Source organism: Vespa mandarinia, chromosome 18 (genome assembly GCF_050613455.1).
Source record: "Vespa mandarinia isolate Hongniang chromosome 18, ASM5061345v1, whole genome shotgun sequence".
Lineage (NCBI taxonomy): Eukaryota > Metazoa > Arthropoda > Insecta > Hymenoptera > Vespidae > Vespa > Vespa mandarinia.
The window spans coordinates 4,192,519-4,213,213 of NC_140827.1; the positions used below are offsets into that span (position 1 = coordinate 4,192,519).

General features: G+C 31.5%; 2 protein-coding genes across 6 annotated transcripts in view; one reads left to right on the forward strand and one right to left on the reverse strand.

Moving 5' to 3' along the window:
• Positions 1 to 835: 835 nt before the first annotated feature.
• Positions 836 to 2,417, reverse strand: Vajk4 (chitin-binding protein vajk4). Its single transcript, XM_035874399.2, has 2 exons — positions 2,278 to 2,417; positions 836 to 2,170 (listed from the first exon to the last, which is right to left on the reverse strand). Exons 1-2 carry the CDS (start codon positions 2,287 to 2,289, stop codon positions 1,082 to 1,084), a joined length of 1,101 nt encoding a protein of 366 aa, XP_035730292.2. The 5' UTR covers positions 2,290 to 2,417; the 3' UTR covers positions 836 to 1,081.
• A 16,888-nt stretch (positions 2,418 to 19,305) lies between these two features.
• The window catches only part of Poxn (paired box pox-neuro), a 34,935-nt gene continuing 33,545 nt past the window's right edge, over positions 19,306 to 20,695 (forward strand). For 4 of the 5 annotated variants that reach the window (XM_085662366.1, XM_035874800.2, XM_085662370.1 and 1 more), the window contains exon 1: positions 19,631 to 19,781. The gene's annotated coding sequence lies outside the window, so the exon portion shown is untranslated. Of the gene's footprint in view, positions 19,375 to 19,630; positions 19,782 to 20,695 lie in introns of those variants that run through there. The other variant, XM_085662367.1, reaches the window with a different exon arrangement.

The following is a 20,695-nucleotide window of genomic DNA, read 5'->3' on the forward strand; positions in this document are numbered from 1 at the left end:
CGATTTTCAAACTAATATTTCACTTGTTAATTTCAATTAAATTTAATTCTAAAGATGAATTATATAGTTACAAATACGATCATTAAGTTTGAATAGAAACGTAAAAGAACAATTTTTATCAATTGAATTTACAATTCCAAAGATGAATTATATAGTTACAAATTACGATCATTAGATATGAATAGAAACATAAAGATACGTTCTTAGTCTGTATGAAGTGTTAAACGTTCTAAATAAGTCTTACAATCACTTTTCAACCGATGAAATACATACATATAAATCATCGATCTACTTTCACTCATATATTATAAAAATATAACGATTTGCATGTTTTGACAAAAGGAAATCGACGAGGAGATGCGATCTTACGTTCCAGTTTGTTCATAGTTATAGTTGATGCATATATTATGTACGAGCATTCGAGTATGACTCGTCGAATACGTGTATTTATGTATACACATGAATATGTGTATATGTGCATAGATGCTGTTGCTATTTTTTCGATAGAGGAGAAAGTGATACTTTCTTCGGCTCCACTGCCTTGAAACATCTTTTCAACTCCAACTCGAAAGTTCGATTTATCTTTGTGCCGGAAGTTCCATCATTTTTTTTATTATTAATATTACTACTATTGTTGTTGTTGTTGTTATTATTATTATTATTATTATTATTATCATTATTATTATTATTATTATATAATTTATATCATAATCTTCGTTGAAGGGAAGTATCAAATATAAAAAATAACATGAAGACATCAACGTAGATAAAATATTTATTAAAATGTTCGATATACAAAATATATTCAAGCCTCTCTAATCTTTCTTTATGTTGGTTTCATTAGATATTGTATCGTTCATTTATTTCGCATATAAAGCATACTTCATAGTAAGTATTTTGTCCCTTATTATTCGATGGATTGAGTGATTTATTTATTCTTTGGAACATTGAATCCATATTGAATTCTACAGTTTTTTTCTTTTCTTTTTTTTGTTTCGTTTTTGTTTTCGAAGGAATTCTTGGATATAATTCTTTGAAGAAATGTGGATAGTAGAGTTAAGGAGAATAATGAAAATGAAGTTCAGCCATGATGAGAGGAGTAATCGTAATTACCATAACCTCCCGAATGACCTTGATAACCTTCTGAACCATCATATCCTCCCCCTGATTCCTCTTTAACATGAACAGGAACAGGAACTGGAACTTTAACGGGATAAGGTACTTCCTTTTCAACAGGATAAGGTACCTCCTTTTCAACGACATACGGTTTGTCAACCGGAACTTTAACTGGATAAGGTACAGGTTTCTCGACAGGTACAGGTACAGGTTTATTAACAGGATAAGGTTGAGGTACTGGTACTTTGACTGGTACAGGATAAGGTTTTTCAACGGTAACAGGATATGGTTTATCAACAGGCACTTTAACTTCATAGGGCACAGGCTTTTCAACAGGTACAGGGTAAGGTTTTTCAACGTGTACTGGATAAGGTTTAGGTACTGGAACTGGATAAGGCTTATCAACAGGTACTTTGACTTCGTATGGGACTGGCTTTTCAACCGGATAGGGCTGTGGTACAGGTATCTTTACTTTTACTGGGAAAGGTACATGTTTTTCAACGGTATAGGGCTGTGGTACTGGTATCTTGACAGGTACTGGAATATGTTTTTCTACGGTATAAGGTTGTGGTACATAAACCTTCACTTCGTAGGGCTTATCCACTGGTACCTTCACTTCGTATGGAACCTTTTTCTCCACGGTATATGGCTGAGGTACATGTACTGGTACCTTAACAAAGACTTTCACTGGATAAGGGACATGTTTCTCAACGGTATAGGGCTGTGGTACACCGACCTTCACCTCGTAAGGCACGTGTTTCTCAACCACATAAGGCACATGCTTCGTTACTTCGTAAGGTACCGGTACTTTCTTCACCACCGTTACTGTTTTCACCTGCTCGTGCTGATCATAGGATCCACCACCACCTCCATCGCCACCACCTCCACCACCAAGGTCACCGTAGCTATGCACCAGGCCACGTTTTTCTGTCTTCTTTTCGGCTCTCGTTAAATCTTCCGATGGCTCCGATTCTTTAGATTCTATTGACACTTTTTTCCCTTTTTCCTCGGTACATTTTGCCGATACGACTAACGTCGCTAAGACAATTGCCAGCTGACAGAAGACAAAAGATATATATACATATATACATATATATATATATCGATAAGTATATCGATAGGTCTAGGATTAGACTCGACAAATGTAGTTTCCTTCCTTACCTTCAAATTCATTCTCGATTTCGCACGTCTTTTAACGTGAACCACCACCGACTGAACCGCTTCGTTTTCTAAACTCTGCCTTATATACTACAGTCTATGCGTCGGTACAATGCCTTAAAACTTTCCCTGTGCACAACCTAGTCGTTCGATCGCGTTACGTTCGCTCGTCTTATTTTGTATGTATTTGCAAAAAGTGCTACGCGGTGAAACCGGAAGCATCCGCACGCATCGATTATCGCTCTTACGTATTTCGTCATTTAGAAATTTATCCGAAATATTCAACAAATCTTTAAAAAATCATTAGATCATGTATATTCCTTATTAATATCTTTCATAACTTTTTCTTTGACGATTGGTAAATATAATTTTATCGTTTAACAAAAGTATTTAGAAATTAGAAATCTTTATATTTAGAAACCTCGTAAATTTTTCCTCTTAAAATTTATCATACTTTTTATATTAGACTTTACTATAATTAGAAAATATATTTCTAATCTTCTAAAAAAGAAAGTATATAATATATATATATATATATATATATATATATATATATATATATATATATAAAATCATGACAGTATTCCATGTTTTAAGAGAAGGATTAACCTACTCTTTCTATTCGAATCGATATAAAAAGTATTTGTTCAAATCTATCTATACACTGATCATATGATAGATCTATAATAACTTCGATTTTGTCGCGTGATGAGAAAAAAAAAACCAAAACAAAACAAAAAAGAAAAGAAAGAAAGAAATGGATACGGATAGCAGTAGTAGCAGCAGTACGGCCATAATTGCTACAGAAATGCAGAAATCCGAGTAAAACGGTGAATACGTAGTACTTGTTCGCATGTCGAATAGCTAATGCTGTATGTTAATACGGTCGCATGAGCGGAACCCATTTTGATCTTAGCTAAAGATAACTCGTAATTTTCGAGCTATTAATCGTTGCTCGAGCATCCGAATGCAATGAAGTTCGACCCGTTTGTCCTTCGTCCTTCTCGTTACGCTTTTTTCTCACACAAGAGATTTTTCTCATATATTTTCATTTTCAATTTAGACAATTTTCTTTAATATCAAAACAGATTATTCTGATCATCTATAATGGCATGCAATTTCAAAGTTTTACATGTATCTATGTACTTTCATTTAATTTTGAAAAATTTGTACTACAAATTGCATATCATATAATTTTATTTTATATTTGTTTTCTTTTTTTCTAACAGGATTCTTCGATAAAGTCGATTTTACCACAATTATAAGTTTACGGTACATTTAGTTGCACTCTCGCGATCAAAAGCACGAACTGGCAAATGCATCTCTCACATACTTGCTTTACAATAAACATAATCTGATAATAATCGAAAGAATGTATTATTATAACGCATGTATAGTATAAATCTCGAGAGGAAAGTGAGAATTAAGTTTTTAACATCCAATGGTATTTACGCGTTTTACGAGTCAATGATCGTAGCGTTATAGGACGTAAAAAGTGCAGAAATATGTATATAAGAATCACAATTGAGTTAGTATCTTTATTTCGAGGATTAAACATTTTTTATAATTACGTATCAGTCAAATTTCACATTTAATCGATATGATATAAAACAATTCTATATAATAAAAAATTGATAAAATAAAATATCAGGTATCAGAGAAAAGTGAAAGGTAATTAAAATAACGTTCGGCAGAACTTTGTTAACATACCGAATCGAATGAATCCCCCTAAGAGTTAAATAATGTTATAGTTGCATGAACATCATGCATTTTACAAGGAAAAGTAATCGCTTCAGTTCTTTCAGACAGTTTGATGTACTCTCGCTCTCAACCTTATTAATCATCCCTTCTTTTGATTATTTACTTTTAATTCCGTAAAAAAATCAAGAATATTTGTATATCAATGAGCCAACAACACACCTCTAGGACTATACAATTATTATTATATTATTATTATATTATTTTATATTATTATTATTTATATTATTTATATTATTATTATATTATTTTATTATAGATCTCTTTTACAATTACCGACAAGTTTTAATTATTAGAGTAACGTTCAACTGAAACCTATTTTTACTTATTTATTATTGTAAAATTAAATAAATTAAAAACACTAACGAATAAAATTGTTATTTTCGAATTAACAAATAGATTGTGCTAGTTCTAGTATTTTTTCTCTCGTTGGAAGATCGCAGGTGCAAGAGTTGTTACAAAAAAAAGAAGAAAAAAAAAAAAAAAGAAAAAAAAAAAGAAAAGAAAGAAAAAAACATAAAAAAAGGAAAGAATTCAGCAAAACGTTTTCTTCTCTTTCCGTATGGCAACTAATGCGTCGTTGATGGCAGTCGATGCCCGTCGGGTAAGAGTCAGGCCCTTCAGCCTTTTAAAAACGACCGACCATGGAAGATTATGTAACTTTAATTGCGTTCTAACTACCGTGCAACGATCGAAGGCTACGACCTGTGCTTTTCGAGGCAAGCTTCATCAAGAATCGTTCCTGTTGCGAGCGGTATGCTCGCTCGTGCGTTTAATAAGTTATGTGACGCCGCGTCATTTCAAAAGATCTCGCCATCGTTAAGGCCTTTATAAATTTACGTATAACATTCCTATAATTTATTTGCTATCTATTTCATTTTCTTTCTTCATCTTTAAATTTCTTATTAGTTTGTATTTGAAAGTTATTGTTAAGTATCTAGTTGGGTATCAAATGTTTAGCGTAATTCAAATTATGATAATTAACGTTTTAGCTTTTAATCGTTATAATGACGCAGTTAATATTTTTGAAATTTATGTATTTTTTTAAGTATAAGTTATACACTTAGTACAGTACATTTTTATATTGGTATTTATATAAATATATATAAGTTTACTATTACTATTACTACATATCATAAGTTATACTGTAAGTTTCACATTATATAATTTGTCTTTTATAAACATTAACAAACATTCATTTTATTTCGATCTTAACAAAAATTGAATTATAGAGGATTAACAAATCTAACAAGGGTAATAAAAAAATATTGACAATTCTGATCCAATATTTCCTAGATCACCAAAATAATGTTTTCTAATCATGATACACATATAAAATCGATTAGACTAAATTACATTATTTTCCGATCGATTTCTCTGGTATAGAAACAGTACGTGATGTTCATTGTAGCTAAGAGAATAATAACGTTGCTACTTTCATCTAACACTATCGAATGTATAGTGGAAGGAGAAGAAATAGAGAAGAGGAGAGGGAGAGAGAGAGAGATAGAAAATATAGGAGAAATAGGAAACGTCGCGTATGTACATATATACATATGTATATACATATATATACACGTATATACGTATAAACGATGCATGAACATCGAAGAGAAATCTTCATAGCGTTCTCCTGTTAATATCGTGCGTGTAATCTCCGAATGAAAATTACATCCTGGAAAATAGAACGCGAACTGACGAATTAATTACAGACATTCCTTCGATGCTTTGTATCCATGTTGAAATTTATTCTACCATGGAATAGAACAAAAAAAATCTGTGATCGTTAGATTTATTCTACAGATAATACAACAGTTTTTAAAAGAAAATTCCTTCCTCCAATAAGATAAACGCTTAATTGAATCCTTCTTTTGTTTCTACCTAAAAAGAACAAATATACATTTTTATATCCACTAACTTTGATTTAACGATTAGGCTAAAATTTACATTTCAATGAAGGGAGAAATCGTAAAGTATAGATTTCGTAGCAAGTGTGTGCGTGTGAAAGTGGGAGTGAGGGAGGGAGGGAGTGAGAGAGAGAGAGAGAGAGAGAGAGAGAGAGAGAGAGAGAGAGAGAGATGGTCCTGTTATTTGTTGAAGACACAATTATCGGGTCCGGGAGTACATGTAATTTGAGTCGTATTACGCGCACGTCGACAACGTGTCGCGATTATGTTCGAACCTCGGCACTCCTCGACGTCGTGTCGGCGAGCTCTCACCGATATCGACGGCGACATCAAGCAGTAGAGCTTCTGCTCCCGCGACCAACCCGATAGCCAATTACGAGCTACATGACAATCCCCTCTCTCCCTCTTCTCTCTCTCTCTCTCTCTCTCTGTTGCACTCACTCTCTTACGTCACTCCATGAAGAAATAAGATCCAAGAGTAATTTACTAAATGCGACGACAAATGCATTTTTTTTCGATCATGCATATATCGTCCTTTCAAAATCGTTATGTTAATAATTTATACTTGGGCAATCATAATCGTTAATTTTTTTTATTTTTTGTTGCAAAATTACTGATTCTTCGTACAAAAACGATTAACGATAAATGATCAGCAATTCAACGATAATTTTTTCTTTACGAGAGACTCTCGAATTTGTCGAAATATTTGTACAGAAAATGTGTGATTAATCAAAGCACACACATCATACATACATACATGTATATATAAAGAAACTCGAAGAAGATCCTCGGAGCAGAGCAGCTGCTAACGGAATTGCATTCGGATCACGCGTCTGAATCCGATTAGAGCAATTAAATTGGTAGACGCGATGGTAACCTCGTAATTTAGTTCTCCGAAGATACCAAGGTTCGTTGAAATATACTTTGTTCCAATTGTATTTTAGTTAAAATTTATCCATGTTTTATTTTTTTTTTTCTTTTTTTATTTTTTCTAAATTGTTAGAAAAATATAGTATGGTTGTGCTTCTTATATGTTGTGTGTATTAGGTTTGGACTATAATTTTCGAATAGATATGGAGAATGGATCGTCCCGAATTTTTTGCAAATAAAAACAAAACTCTATTTACATGTTCCAATTTAATAGGTAAGGGTTCGATAACTATAAATTAGAGAACACGATCTAGTTCGTTTTAACTCGACATTATCAAACGTAATTCGTTTCGACAGTATCATAATCTTTGTTTTCTTTTTTCTTTTCTTTTTTCATTTATTTTTTAAGATAAAATTTTACGCTTGAATCGACACGTGCTATAGAGATTAAATTCGATGATGAGAATTCGTGGTAGGTATGCATGTACGTTTTATATAACATATCGCTGGTAATTAGTCAACGACTTGATTTAAAACCGGCTACAAGATTCAACGTTTCGTGTTGTGCTTGCCAATCCTTTAATTCTTTGTACGAGTTAATTAACAAGTCATCTGTCTAGATTTTATGATCGAATTCAAATTAAGTGACCTATGAATTTTCTTTTTTGACAACATATTTAATATATTTCCAAGTTCATATCATCAAATCGATTATTTCAAAAATGACGAAATTAAAAATATGTCGTGAAGATTTGAAATATCAAAAAAGTTTAAAAAATTTAAGTACATCAAATAAAGATATTAGGCATAAAAAGATTAAAAAAAAAAAAAACTGAAATAAAAAAATGATTAAAAAATGTCTATTCGTACGCAAATTTTATATGTAAGAAGAAATAATTAAGAAATTTCGAGGATATTAAGGTGGTAATAACTGGACACGAAAAATGTAACATTCTCGTATTACCCTAACGAAAGAAGACTAACAATTTAGCCAAGGGCTAATAATTATTCCAACTTTTTATTTTCGACTAATCATCCTCGCGACCAAACCCGACACCTGAGTTACGACGTCATAAAGCAAGATTTTATCGAAATAAGAGGGGCAAGGGTACGATTAGTGGTCTGCTTAAAACGAGACGAAGTAAAGACCAATCGAGTGTCCCTTTTTCTGTTCCGAAAAAGAACGATTATTCTAATTTTATCATGAAACTTATCTATCTTTCGTATAATTAGATAACGATTAGATAATTCTTATTGTCCGTTAAATCTCAATTAGTACGTAACGTATGAGACTATTTTGATTTTATCCTCTATAATATAATTCTTTTTTATAACGTTTAAATAACCATTTTTATAATGATTAATGCATAGATTAATATTTGTTAAATGATATACTATAATAGAGAGTATGTAAGAACGAGAGAGAGAGAGAGAGAGAGAGAGAGAGTTATAACTCACTAAATTAATTTTCTGATAAGATATTGAAATAACAATTACAAAAATACAAATATATATATATATAGACATAATATTATAGAGGTCTACAAAAAATCAGATGTAAGAATTAAGGACGACGAGAGGAATCGATTACTTATTGGAATTTCAAGTGTAAGGAAATTTATGGAGGCACGTTGTGTCCCTCGCAACGTTCAATTTAGCAAATTGGTTCGAAGCCACCAGGAGAGAGAGAAGCGGCCAAAGTCTTTGGATCAATCGAGAAGCTACCTTGTAATCGAGACTCGCATTAATGCATTCTGTAACCCAGTTAGGGCCGATCGCGTCGATACTGGCACCATCGAGAGCCGGGGGGGATTAAAAGGGAAGGTTGATGGTCGTGTCGGGGAAGGGGGGAAAGATAAGTCGATCGATCGATCGAACGAGCAACCAAGCGAGTGAATATACCCACTCGACGTGTCGCGTGGCCGCCACACGTCGACCAGATAACGTCGGATGGTTCGACCCATTTAAATGAGAGACCACAAGAAGAACGAGAATATAGTTTAAGATAGAAAAAGAAAGGGTCATCATTTGAAAAATAAAAAAAAAATAAAAAATAAAAAAATAAACGAAGGAAGGAAGGAAAGAAGGGGAAAAAAGAAGAGGACGTTCAATTTCTGTCGCATCTGCCTAAATGTTCAGCTAGCCCCTATGATCAAGCCTCGTATATGGTTCGTAGTAGCCTGTGGCTTTTCATGGAATATTATATACCTATAGCAAAGTACTCATTGAGTATCTTGTATTATATCGACAATTTCAAATAACTAAAGTTGGACAAAAATGAACCCTTCAGAAAGAGAATTCTTTTTACTATTCTTTTATAAATGAAGTAGAGAAAATACAAATCATATGATTTTCCTGTCCCATTTTATACTAACGTTTAAGAAAGACAATAATAGATAATTGCTAGCCATGAATTAACAACTGCATTAATGATATTTCTATTATTTGAAAAATTTATATAAGAGTTTCTATAATTGTGCCATTCATATGACTTCTATGATATTTCTTAATCTTGCTGTGTACATAAACACATCTTCCTATTTTTTGTCCGAATCTTTCACAGGAATAATTTTTTTATATACAGGTATATTTGAGCCGGTGATTATGAAAGTAGTCCAAGACATTCGAGATATTAAAAAACACGCTACTCTTAATATTTTTAAATTACAAAGAATTATTTTTATATTCACTTTTATATTTTTACTATACACTACTTAATTTTCGCTTTTTTCTTGCCATTACAGAAATCTAATTTTAAAATTATTCAAATCCAAGTGTTAAAGTATTACAGAATAAAAGATATGACATACTTTAAACCATTCTCATAATTATCGGCTCATTTCGTTTAAGTCTAATTCTATGGAGATAAGAGAAAAGGGGGAAAAAGAAGAAAAGGAAGAAGAGACGACAAGAACTGATGGCTGATTCGTAATTAGACACAAGGCACGTGTTCCCTGATCATTTCTTTCGTTTACTTTCTTTTTTTTTCTTTCTTGTTCCTTTGGGCAGGACGATTTACGAGAAAGTCTTTCCTTCGCAAAAGTCCAGGGTAACGCCTACTTGTGTTTAGGATCGAGTAGGATGGTCAGAATGAAAGCGAACGATAAGATTGCACAAGATGAGAGGACGTTCGATCTTTGCCTTCGAGGGGACAGTTGTTTCGTTTCACCTGCCTCTTGAAAATCTAAGCACGCGAAATCACGCAAACGTCTATTTTAACTGTAATATTTAGATCTTACATTTTGATTTCATACGATCGCGATTAATATAATAGTAATTGGAAACGATGGAACAAACGCGTATAATTTTTCTTTCTTTTTACAAAAAGATTGTCAAATTCATTATTTTTTGTTGTCTTCTTACTTTTTTTTTTTTTTTTTTTTTTTTTTGTTTTTTTTTTTGTATTTACTCTTTTGTGTATGTATAAACGAATGAGATCTTCTCTTCTTTTGTAAAAATTCGCTTTGGTTTTCGTTCTAGAGCGTGTAATTTACGTAAGAGTGTGAGTCTTGTGTCATTTGGAGTGTTTCGACGGCACCTCGGGGCTGGAACAATTTACCAGAGGCTCTACCTAAATGTTTACGTGCACGAAGAACCCATTACATTTTGAAAAATAAGAAAACTCTTCCCTTCCCAAAGGGTGGTCGTCTCTATAATAATGAACGCTTGTATGTAAGAGTGTCATGTCTTGTGTATTATCTCTATCTCAATGTTGACATTTTTTTTATTTTTTTTATTTTTTTTATTTTTTTTTATTTTTTTTTTTTTTTTTTTTATAATAACCACACGAAGAATTTTTAATCATTAAAGTTAAATAATTTTAAACTATAGAAAAAATATACTGTATTTTATAGATAATTTATGACTTTATATGTTAAATATTTTTAAAAATAATTTTCTATTAATATAATGCTTATTTAATTCATAAAATTATTAAAAAAATAGACTAGAGACCATTTATTATATATTATACTACAAATAAATTTCTAGTCAGCCTGTTTTTTCTTTATTTTTTTTTTTTTTTTTTTTTTTTTTGTTTTTTCTTATCTTTTAATTATACGTCATAAATGATTGGATCACTCTTTTAAAAATAAAGAGAGAAAGATATCACGAGTAAAATTTAACACACGCATGATCTCGAGACACGCGTCAAATACAAAGACTTTTTTTGGGAGACAAAGAAGAAGGTGAAACAGCATGAATTCTTTTGGATAGCAGGTAAATTCCGTTCGCATTCTTCCCTTTCGGTATTCTCTTACGAAGGATACGATTTCGCGTGTCGAACGGTGCTGGTTCAGTCGATTCTTTTGAGACGGTTACCCTCTAATGACTTGCGATTACGGTCAATAGGACGAATACGTTTATATACATGCGTGTATATACGTCTCGATCGAAAATTTTAGAGCCCTTTTCAAATATAATAATCATTTTAAGTTCAACAATTTTTCTTTCCTAAAATTGTATTATTAATGAAAATTTGTATTTGAGTAATAAAAAAGAAACTATTTAAGCAATTTAACCGAAAATTATTAAGTTTTTATTAGCACGAATTGAATGAAAAATATTTATTTTTAACAAAAAATTGTAGAAAAACAATTTAATAAAAAATTGTAAGGTTATTATTAAAATTAGAACACAATTAGTTGTAGAATTTTTCTTTCTCCGTAAATTATATTAATATGAAGTAAATTAAAATGATTTATTTAATAAAAGATCGTATAAATAATCTAACCAAATAAATAAGAAAAAAAAGAGAACAATAAAATAGAATAGCTATATTATCGTGTTTAAAAATAAGAAAGATATTTTTTTTATTATTTAAAGTTATAAAATTATTATTCTCGAGAGCAAAAAATATGCATATCAAGTTTCGAAGGGCGTATCGTTATATTTGCGGTTTCATAACGCGGTAATCTCACTCGAGCAAGAGCCCTCGTTCGATCGTCGAGCACCTGTGAAAATTGCCGGAGTAAATTATCGAAAACTACTTTGCGGTTCTTGCGTAAAACAAATACGATTTTGTTTCTTTCTTATTTCTTTTCTTCTTTCCCTTTTTTATAATAATAATATCGAAATTTCGTGATGAACACCAACAATGACATCGTTTCGAAAGAAATCCTAGGTATTAGAAAAGATTACTATTCTTCGCGTTAAATTACCTATATCGATGATTTAGAAACGCTAAGAATCACATCTCTTTCGATTCGATAGATTCGATAGAAAAGAAAATATTAGTCGATGTTATAATAACAGGAAATACGTGTCAATGATTTATGACGGACCACCAGCGTTTCTCTTCTAAAATAAATTCTAATTCACCATCGATTTTCTAATCATTAACTAATAATAGTAAAAAAAAAAAAAAAAAAAAAAAATGATGTCATATTAGAAATCATTTGAAAATCTTCAGTACGTTTCTCTAAGATATCATTTGATCTAATCTATCAATCTATTTAAGTACGATTATTAATGTGCAATTTAAATGTTATGTTCAAAAACGATTATAAGATGAAAAAAATATTTTCGAAACGTACTAAAGTATGCAGCCATTCGCCCGGCAGTACTTACGTTTACATGATTTAGATTGATATAGATCGCAAGTAATACCGACCCAGATCTCACCGCGTGAAGGTTGCTGCATGTGGAGATCCACGGACTATGATAACATACTAATTAGTCGCATTTAATGGACCTTCTTTCGACTCGGTCGAAGTCGATTGAGGATGCATCAAGTTACGACTTTACCCTGACCTACCCGAGAGAAAAAGCATGGATTCCTTATATTAAATATATATTTCAAGAGTGCTAAACCATTTATTTTGACATTATCAGATTTATTTTGATATATTGATATTATTTTTACATATAATTTGTACATCCCGGACAGGTACAAAGTATATGCATCTTTATACTCACTACTACGTTACATTTTACTATTTACATATATATTTTAATGGAAAACATTTCCTACACAATAATAATTGTATATAGTTAAACATTAAATTTCACATTTCCAATCATTTTTACTACAATGCAATATTAATAAATCTAAAGTTGAAGATGTGAAAGTTAAATAAGGTGATTGGAAATATGAGAACATCAATCCATACTTTTTAAACTATCTTAATATCTAATTAGTAGACAATCGACCGAATTGCCCTTTTTTATCTTAAATTATATAACCTTAAAAATAATATAAACTTAAAACTAGAATTCTTAATAGTACTATTAAGAGAAACATGCTCTAAGCACAAACAAATAAAGCATAAGAATCCCAACATGCATCATGCCTTATAATTATATTCTTATAGACTAGCATGCAATAGAAATGAAAAATATAGAAAACCTAAATACTTACTAATATACTTTACCAATGTATAAGATAATGTATAATATGAAATTTTTTTGCATTAATTACATATAGGTTTCAATTCTAATTTATATATAATAATGTACACATTATAATCATCAAATATCTGAAAAGATAAAGATAAACAGAATAAAAAATATCATAGTAATAAATAGAATAAAACTGCATTGACATGCAATTTTATTCTATGCCTGTTGATACTATTAATATAAAAAGCAAACCAAATCCATACAATAATTAAGGTCGTATACCTGAAACATACATTTCCAATAATTAAACAATTTATGGATAAACATATTACTATAGTGATAAACGTTAAATTTATTACTACAGTAATACTGAATGCAATTATAACTGAAATGAATTAACAATTAATTATACTTATACTAAATTTAATTAACCATGAATAATGATATGATTTCAAATAACATATCAAATTTAACAAATCTAAACAATTTTAAGAATGCAACAACTCAAAAAAAAAAATCTTTAATATATCTCAAAACTGCATGAAATTATATTATTTATATAAAAAGAAATTTTAAATAATAATAGCTAATAAATAGCCTCCAGTAATGCATATATACATATAATATTTCAAATAGCAGCCATTTTAGGCGCTCTGATAAACAAAACAGAAAATAATTGGCGTTAGCAAATCCAACGATGGTCACCTGTAACAAAAAGAAAAATATATTAGTCATACGATATTATAATTCAATAGCATGACACGTCAACATGTAGATGCACTTTTCAATTCCCTATCAATTACTATCAGTTCCTGTAAGATAAAATGAAAACAAGTGAATCTACGTTATAACATATGGTCCATCATTTCCATATGCAATTACTATTAATGACGAGCAAAATGACATGTTTAAAATAATAAGACAACAAACCATTATCAGAGGAGCATGTGATCCTCTGAAAAAATGATTTATTGTCGATAGTTGCCCTCTTGAGCCACAGTTTGTGGGGGCCTCTTCGGCATATAGCCTCTTCTTTGCTTCGTGCCCTAACCACTGCATTGGAGCATTCCCTAAGTGCAATGTATGGAAAAAAGAAAAAAGAAAATAAAAAATAAAAGATTGTAAAATAAAGATTTTAACTATCCTAACCTGTGGACGATCAATGGACCAAAATAATCCAACAATCGTGCGCATCAACACAGGTACATTTACTCGAATGCTCCTGCAGATAATCAATCTAATCGATGAACCTAGTGCTAACACTTTGCATTTAAATAATTAGAAAGTATCAAACAAAACTAAAAAATGGGTACATCTAAGATACATCTTATGGGCTTACTATTTTACTTGAGTAAATAATACATTTACTTTGTATCCTTCTTATTGTTTCTATACTACACATATTTAACAAATATATATTCCAGAAATTACACGGAAATGCAAAGTGTTAATATACTTAAGACTAAGTATCTAACATGTTCAAAAATCTTTGCTAATTCGAAAGAAATGAATTTTTTAACAATTGCAAGGATCTTTAAACTGTTTTTGATACTGATGTATCTTGCAATGCAAAGTGTCAGGAAAATGTAGAGAGAGAGAATAAATAGAGATGCAGAATGATTCTAAAATTTACTGAAACTTTGCATAATATCCGGGGACAAAAGTTTTTATTTCTAAATAGAAATTATCGCATATGTCTAACCCGGTCCTACCTGCTTAAAATTAAAGACACATTCAAACAGAAAAGTATGCTACCTACCTACCTATACCTATATTTAAAAATAGCAAAACATTCGTTCCAACACACACACTCCACGATTCTCTCACATACCGCCAGGGTGCAAAAGCCTACACTAGAGAGTATGCCCCGGGGCACCTCCGACACCCTAGCTCAGCCACGTTTTTTCTAAGTCTTAACTAATTAGGGGTACGTACCAATTTGCTGAAATCGACTGACAAGGTTAGTGACCATTGCGTAAAACTCTACTTTCAATATAAATACTAGTACGTACTAGTATATGTATAAGCATACTAGTAACATACGAGTACTATTTCATTCATGAAAATACGATGCATTTAATATTCAAAACGATAGAACGTCTTTTTGTATGACGCACTTTCAATATAAATATTAGTAGTACATTAACGTATTAATAACATACGAATTTTATCCATTATATGGTCAAGTGAAAACAATTAAATATTTTTTATGTGAATGATTAAAAATTTCGCGAAACGATGCACAATCCACCGCCTAAGACGCACACACACAGGTGCAAGGTACATCGTGCACGATCACTAACGCAATGACAGTCGCCAAAGAGGGAGAACTTAAAACTAAACCCATACTAACTGTTTCTCACCCATACGAGTACACCTGGGCACACGGACAGATGAGAACGCAGAAAATATGGGCGGGAGAAACGGGAATTAGTACATTAATTGCTGAAAATCCTGAGCTAAAAATGATTAACTTATCAACTAGGCCTACGGGCTATGATTCTACAAGTCTCTTTGTTTCTTTTGCAATTACTTTACTCGACTTTTTTCTTACAAAAGCGATGACTCTACTGAGACTTTTATTTTATCAACAAAATTGATTGAATATTTCATTTATTTTTCATGCAGCAATAAAAAACCTCGGACGACTCCTTCGAACAAGCGGCTATATACTAATGAAAGAACAAAATCATGATGCGCCACTTGTATTTCAGAATCTATCCGTCGCGCTTGTCTTCTTGCTCATTTTTTATAGAAAAAATCCAAATGGACCGCGATCAAATTTACCATGTACGAAGAAATGCATGTAACATAGACGACATAACATGCTTTTTCTATTGACGAAATCGGATAAATCAATATCCGATTTCAGCACTAACAACGCGAACAAAAAAGTGCGAATTAATTGCACTGTTAATTAAAAACGACTCTATCTGACGAAACAAGAAGACCCTATCCTGAGCTAATAAAAATAAGCATGCACAATAAACAAACAATGAAATATATATCAGTCGTGAGTAAATCCAAAAGAAGAGTTACTCACGTGCTCGTCGATAATTTATTGGAAAAAATTACAACCAGTAACTCGTGCCGATTCGGACCTTTCGTCCTCGACATGATTGAGCACTGGAGGGACTTAAATTTTATTCACTCACTACTTAAGAAGTTCTCTGATGGCTCCAAAACACACGTCCGCGTTGCTGCTCGAAATTAAAAGAAGTAGATCCACCATAGGTTGAAAATTAGATAAGGTAGACATCGACGAATTGTTCTAGGTTGAGACTTTTGTGAATTATTATAACGATGATCATCTGCAAAAAGATGTAAAACAGATTTCGAATAAATTTACTGTCACAAGATGGTAAAATTATTGTTTATAAAATTTATAAAGTTACTTACCAATATTCTGTTATAGAAGACGTACTATCTTAATCATCTTCCAAGATGCACTGACTCTAATACGCGACAATTATTTATTTATTACGAAACGACACGTAATTTAATTCGCGCATCTCTATTGTTTAAATAAAATAGAAAAATAAAACTTTGTACGAACGAGCACTGATTCTATAACTGATTGCTTTGCGCGCAATCGATTCGATACACTTATTTAGAACACCTCACAGTTGATTTAATTCGCGAACCGCGTAAGAATTTTTATTAACGTACAAACACTGCTTCTACTTCGCGAGTTTTATGTTTTCACTTTAGCGATACAACACTCGATTTACACATTGCTCGCGCACGATTGCAATGATAATCTGAAAAGAATAAAAGTAGAATTATTAATATTCTTGTTATAATAAAGAAATCCTAGAAAATTAGTAAAAATTGTGATCAAATAAAATATATGTCGAAATTAAAATACGAAAAATAATTAATCGATGCTTTTCTAAGTGCGTACACGCCGAAGTATTCTATAGAAATAAAGGCCGAATGCTGGATTGTTTTTGCTCGGTCTCGGCCGGAGAATTTCTTGGAAATTCGCAGGAGTGTATATATGCCGAATACAATCTATCTCTCTCTACCAAACCCTATTATATGTCTTCAAAAAGAGAAAAACATACCTGTATGACGTAGATCGTGTACATCGGCGCGACCTCTCCTCTCCCCACCTTGCTTGTTATGTCCTGTGCTTTTCCAATTCATAGAATTCTTGGAAATCTGAAAAATGGAAATCTGATATTAATAGTGACAATTAATTGTGTGTGTTATATGATGTTGGCTGTGTAGAGGCTATATCCATAGCGCGTGTGTATGTGTGTGTGTGTGTGTCACGTATGAAAATCGAATATAATACGAAATACGACAAATAAGGATTAGTTAATGATAAATTATTAATTAGAGCATCCTTAAAAAGCGAGATAAGTATTGATATTGCGATAGAAAGAGCAGAAAATTCGAAAAAAAAGTATGACGCAATAGCAATCCGGGGTATTCCAAGACGCCGATTTTATTTTCGCGAATATTTCTTAAACGCGAAGATATTCCGACTTACGAATATTTACGCGTGGAAATCGCGTTTTAAGGAATCGATTGGTATATAGGAGGAGGGTGTACGTTAGAAAAAATATGCAAATTACCTGAAATTAATGAGGACGATAAATTCCTTGCCAATTTAGTTACCGCCGAAAACAAAATGGCCGTTCTATCTACTGGCAAATCGGTTCATTAAATTACGGCGCATGCGCACTGCATCATCTTGAATATATTCTGCATTAATAAATATATTAATTAAAATACATTTATTATTAAAAAACAGCATACAATATAAAATTATAAAACAAATTTTAATACAAAAAATTTTAGTAATTGGTATTATGACAACAGATTATTACTTTTTAACTAATTAACTAAAATGTTTTCCCGCCACGCACACAAGCTTGTCATCACACGGACATATCTCGACGACGAAAAGTCTTTATAAATTGTTTATACAAGTTGTTATACTTTACTCACAACTTTCTTACGAAAATATATATATACTGCATAATATCTGTGCATGCATGTACCAGGATTCTTTCGACCATTATTTTTTAACTGATTAAAATCGAATCCAAACACACACAAGCTTGCCGTCACACGTATGTAGCTTCTCTTTTGTCTTTACCTCGTTAGTCAAAGCAGATATAATTAATAAATCGAATAATGAAAGAATCTAGTTCTTTTTATTAAAATGTTATAATAAAAATCTTTTTAATATTCAGAAAGTTATAATAATAATTTGTATACATATATTTTTATTTATCTATAAGTAGAAGAATATATAATTAATCAAATAAATAAAGTATTTTGATTAGAATGGTGATTGGCGATCAACGTCTATATTCAACAATTTCGAGAAGAAAAAGAAGCCTAAACGACGAATACGCCTCAAAAGAATTTGGTAAGAAAAAAGTCGATTTTAATTTAAATATTCGTACATTATCGATCTATACAAATCGATCTACTCATATATATAATTTTTTCGAAAATTCTTATCTTCGATGCTAAAATAAATGTGAAAAATTAATTCTCTTCTTTCCTTCTACGGAGACGTTGCATATACGTACACGAATGTTTGATATCTCGTTCATATCGACGATATCTATGAATTAAATTTCTAGATATTGTTGATCTATATAAAGCCATTGACCCATATAATTTCTCAAATATTACTTTCAATGCCAAGGTAAGCTACGTCTCAATTACATAGACATTTCACACGTACATGCAAATGCATGGAATCGAATGAAAAGCATTCGTAAAAATTTTTCTACGTGTTAGTCTTTCTTTGGAACGTGTACATATATACGTACATAAATTCTCTTGAAATAATCCAAAATGTATATTTCAATTCAAACTTAGCAACCAAGGTATTTTCATCTCTCCTGAAAAGAAATAACGTGTAAAGATGCAAAAAATGGACAATAGTTTTCCTGTTCTAGATACATACTCGTTACGCACACACACGCACAGAAAGAGAGAGAGAGTGAGAGAGAGAGAGGAAAAAATCACATAAGCATTCCCGGTGGTCAAGCCTAATAAAAAGAGACGACGTGTGCCATCTCGAAATACCATCGGACTTATCGTTCAAAATTAAAGTCGATAATGCAGACAGATTAAACAAAGAAAAAAACTGATATCGACTTGGATCTCTACGGAGATCGATTCTCCTTTAACCTTTTTATTTTCACTCGTTATTATGTATTTATAACATGGGTTAGAGATACCGAACGAATATCAAGTAAGATATATTTTCTCAATTAATTATTAATTACTATTAATATTATTAATATATAACTAATATTTAATGTGTGTATATATATAAAATGTGTGTATATATGTAAAAGACATATTTTAAATTCATTATAATAAATTTGCTTTTTATAAGGCTATTAGGTAAAAATAATAAAAAGAAATAATTCAAGGTTATATGTTCGTTATACATATAACATTTCATACATAATAATGGTCTAAAATAAATCTTTCAAACAATATAGATAAAGTCAGTCGATCATCTATGACCTCTGCAAAAATCAACATTGAAATTTCTCATCGTCGAAGGATATTCTAGAAAGATGTAAATATTGCCGGTCTGATCACGCAGTATACTGCCGAACGTCGCAAGTGTTACATCGAAGAAGATAAGAGGTTAGTACGGAATATTAAGCTGTTTAAAAAATTCATGCCATTTATTCTCTCATATACGTATCGAAATATGCGACGAGTACACGTGTAAAGATATTAAAATCCTATTAGTTTTGATTTATATATTGAAATTTAATATCTGGAAGACAGTCAGTACGATTTTCGGGCAATTTGAAAATACATTTAGCTACAAAATACAAATTTCTCATGGTCATTCTATTAAGATATATACGTATATATTAATTTTGCCATTATAAGCGTAAGCAGAAATTACGTCGAAGAGGATAAGAGGTTAGGACAGAGTATTGAGTCGTTCAAAAAGTTTCTTCCACTTCTCGATAAAACTCATTATTAGTTTCAAATCATTATATGTATATATATATTAAGATATTAAAAACTTATCCTTTTTTTATATACATATATTGAAACGAGACATTTGATTAAATCTTTATATACTTTTTGTATTATAAATTTAATCATTTATTCGAATTTGATGTCGCAATTTGAATATGTAAAACAATAAGGTACAAGAAACTTTTCGGACAAGTTGAAAAGATACATTAAGCGTATAAAAAGAGGAATTGGAAAGATCAAATCTCTCGTGTTGCTAATAGCCGAGGCCTCGCGAGAAGATTCGCGTTCGTTTATGTGAATAGCAGTATATACGTCGTCGCACGTGCGCCACGTGGATCCAAGCTTAGCGGGAGCTTAGCGAAGGATTACCAGCGCATTCTGCTACTACCAGATAACACTGTGTAAGTTGTCGAGCGTTCACAGGCCGCTTTCGCGGAGGCAGGCCGCCCCTTCCGGCTCGACGCCTCACTCGCTTCGAAATAATTGAACGTTCCCGCTTCTCTCTCTCTCTCTCTCTCACTCACACACACACACACACACACACACACACACACACCCCGATG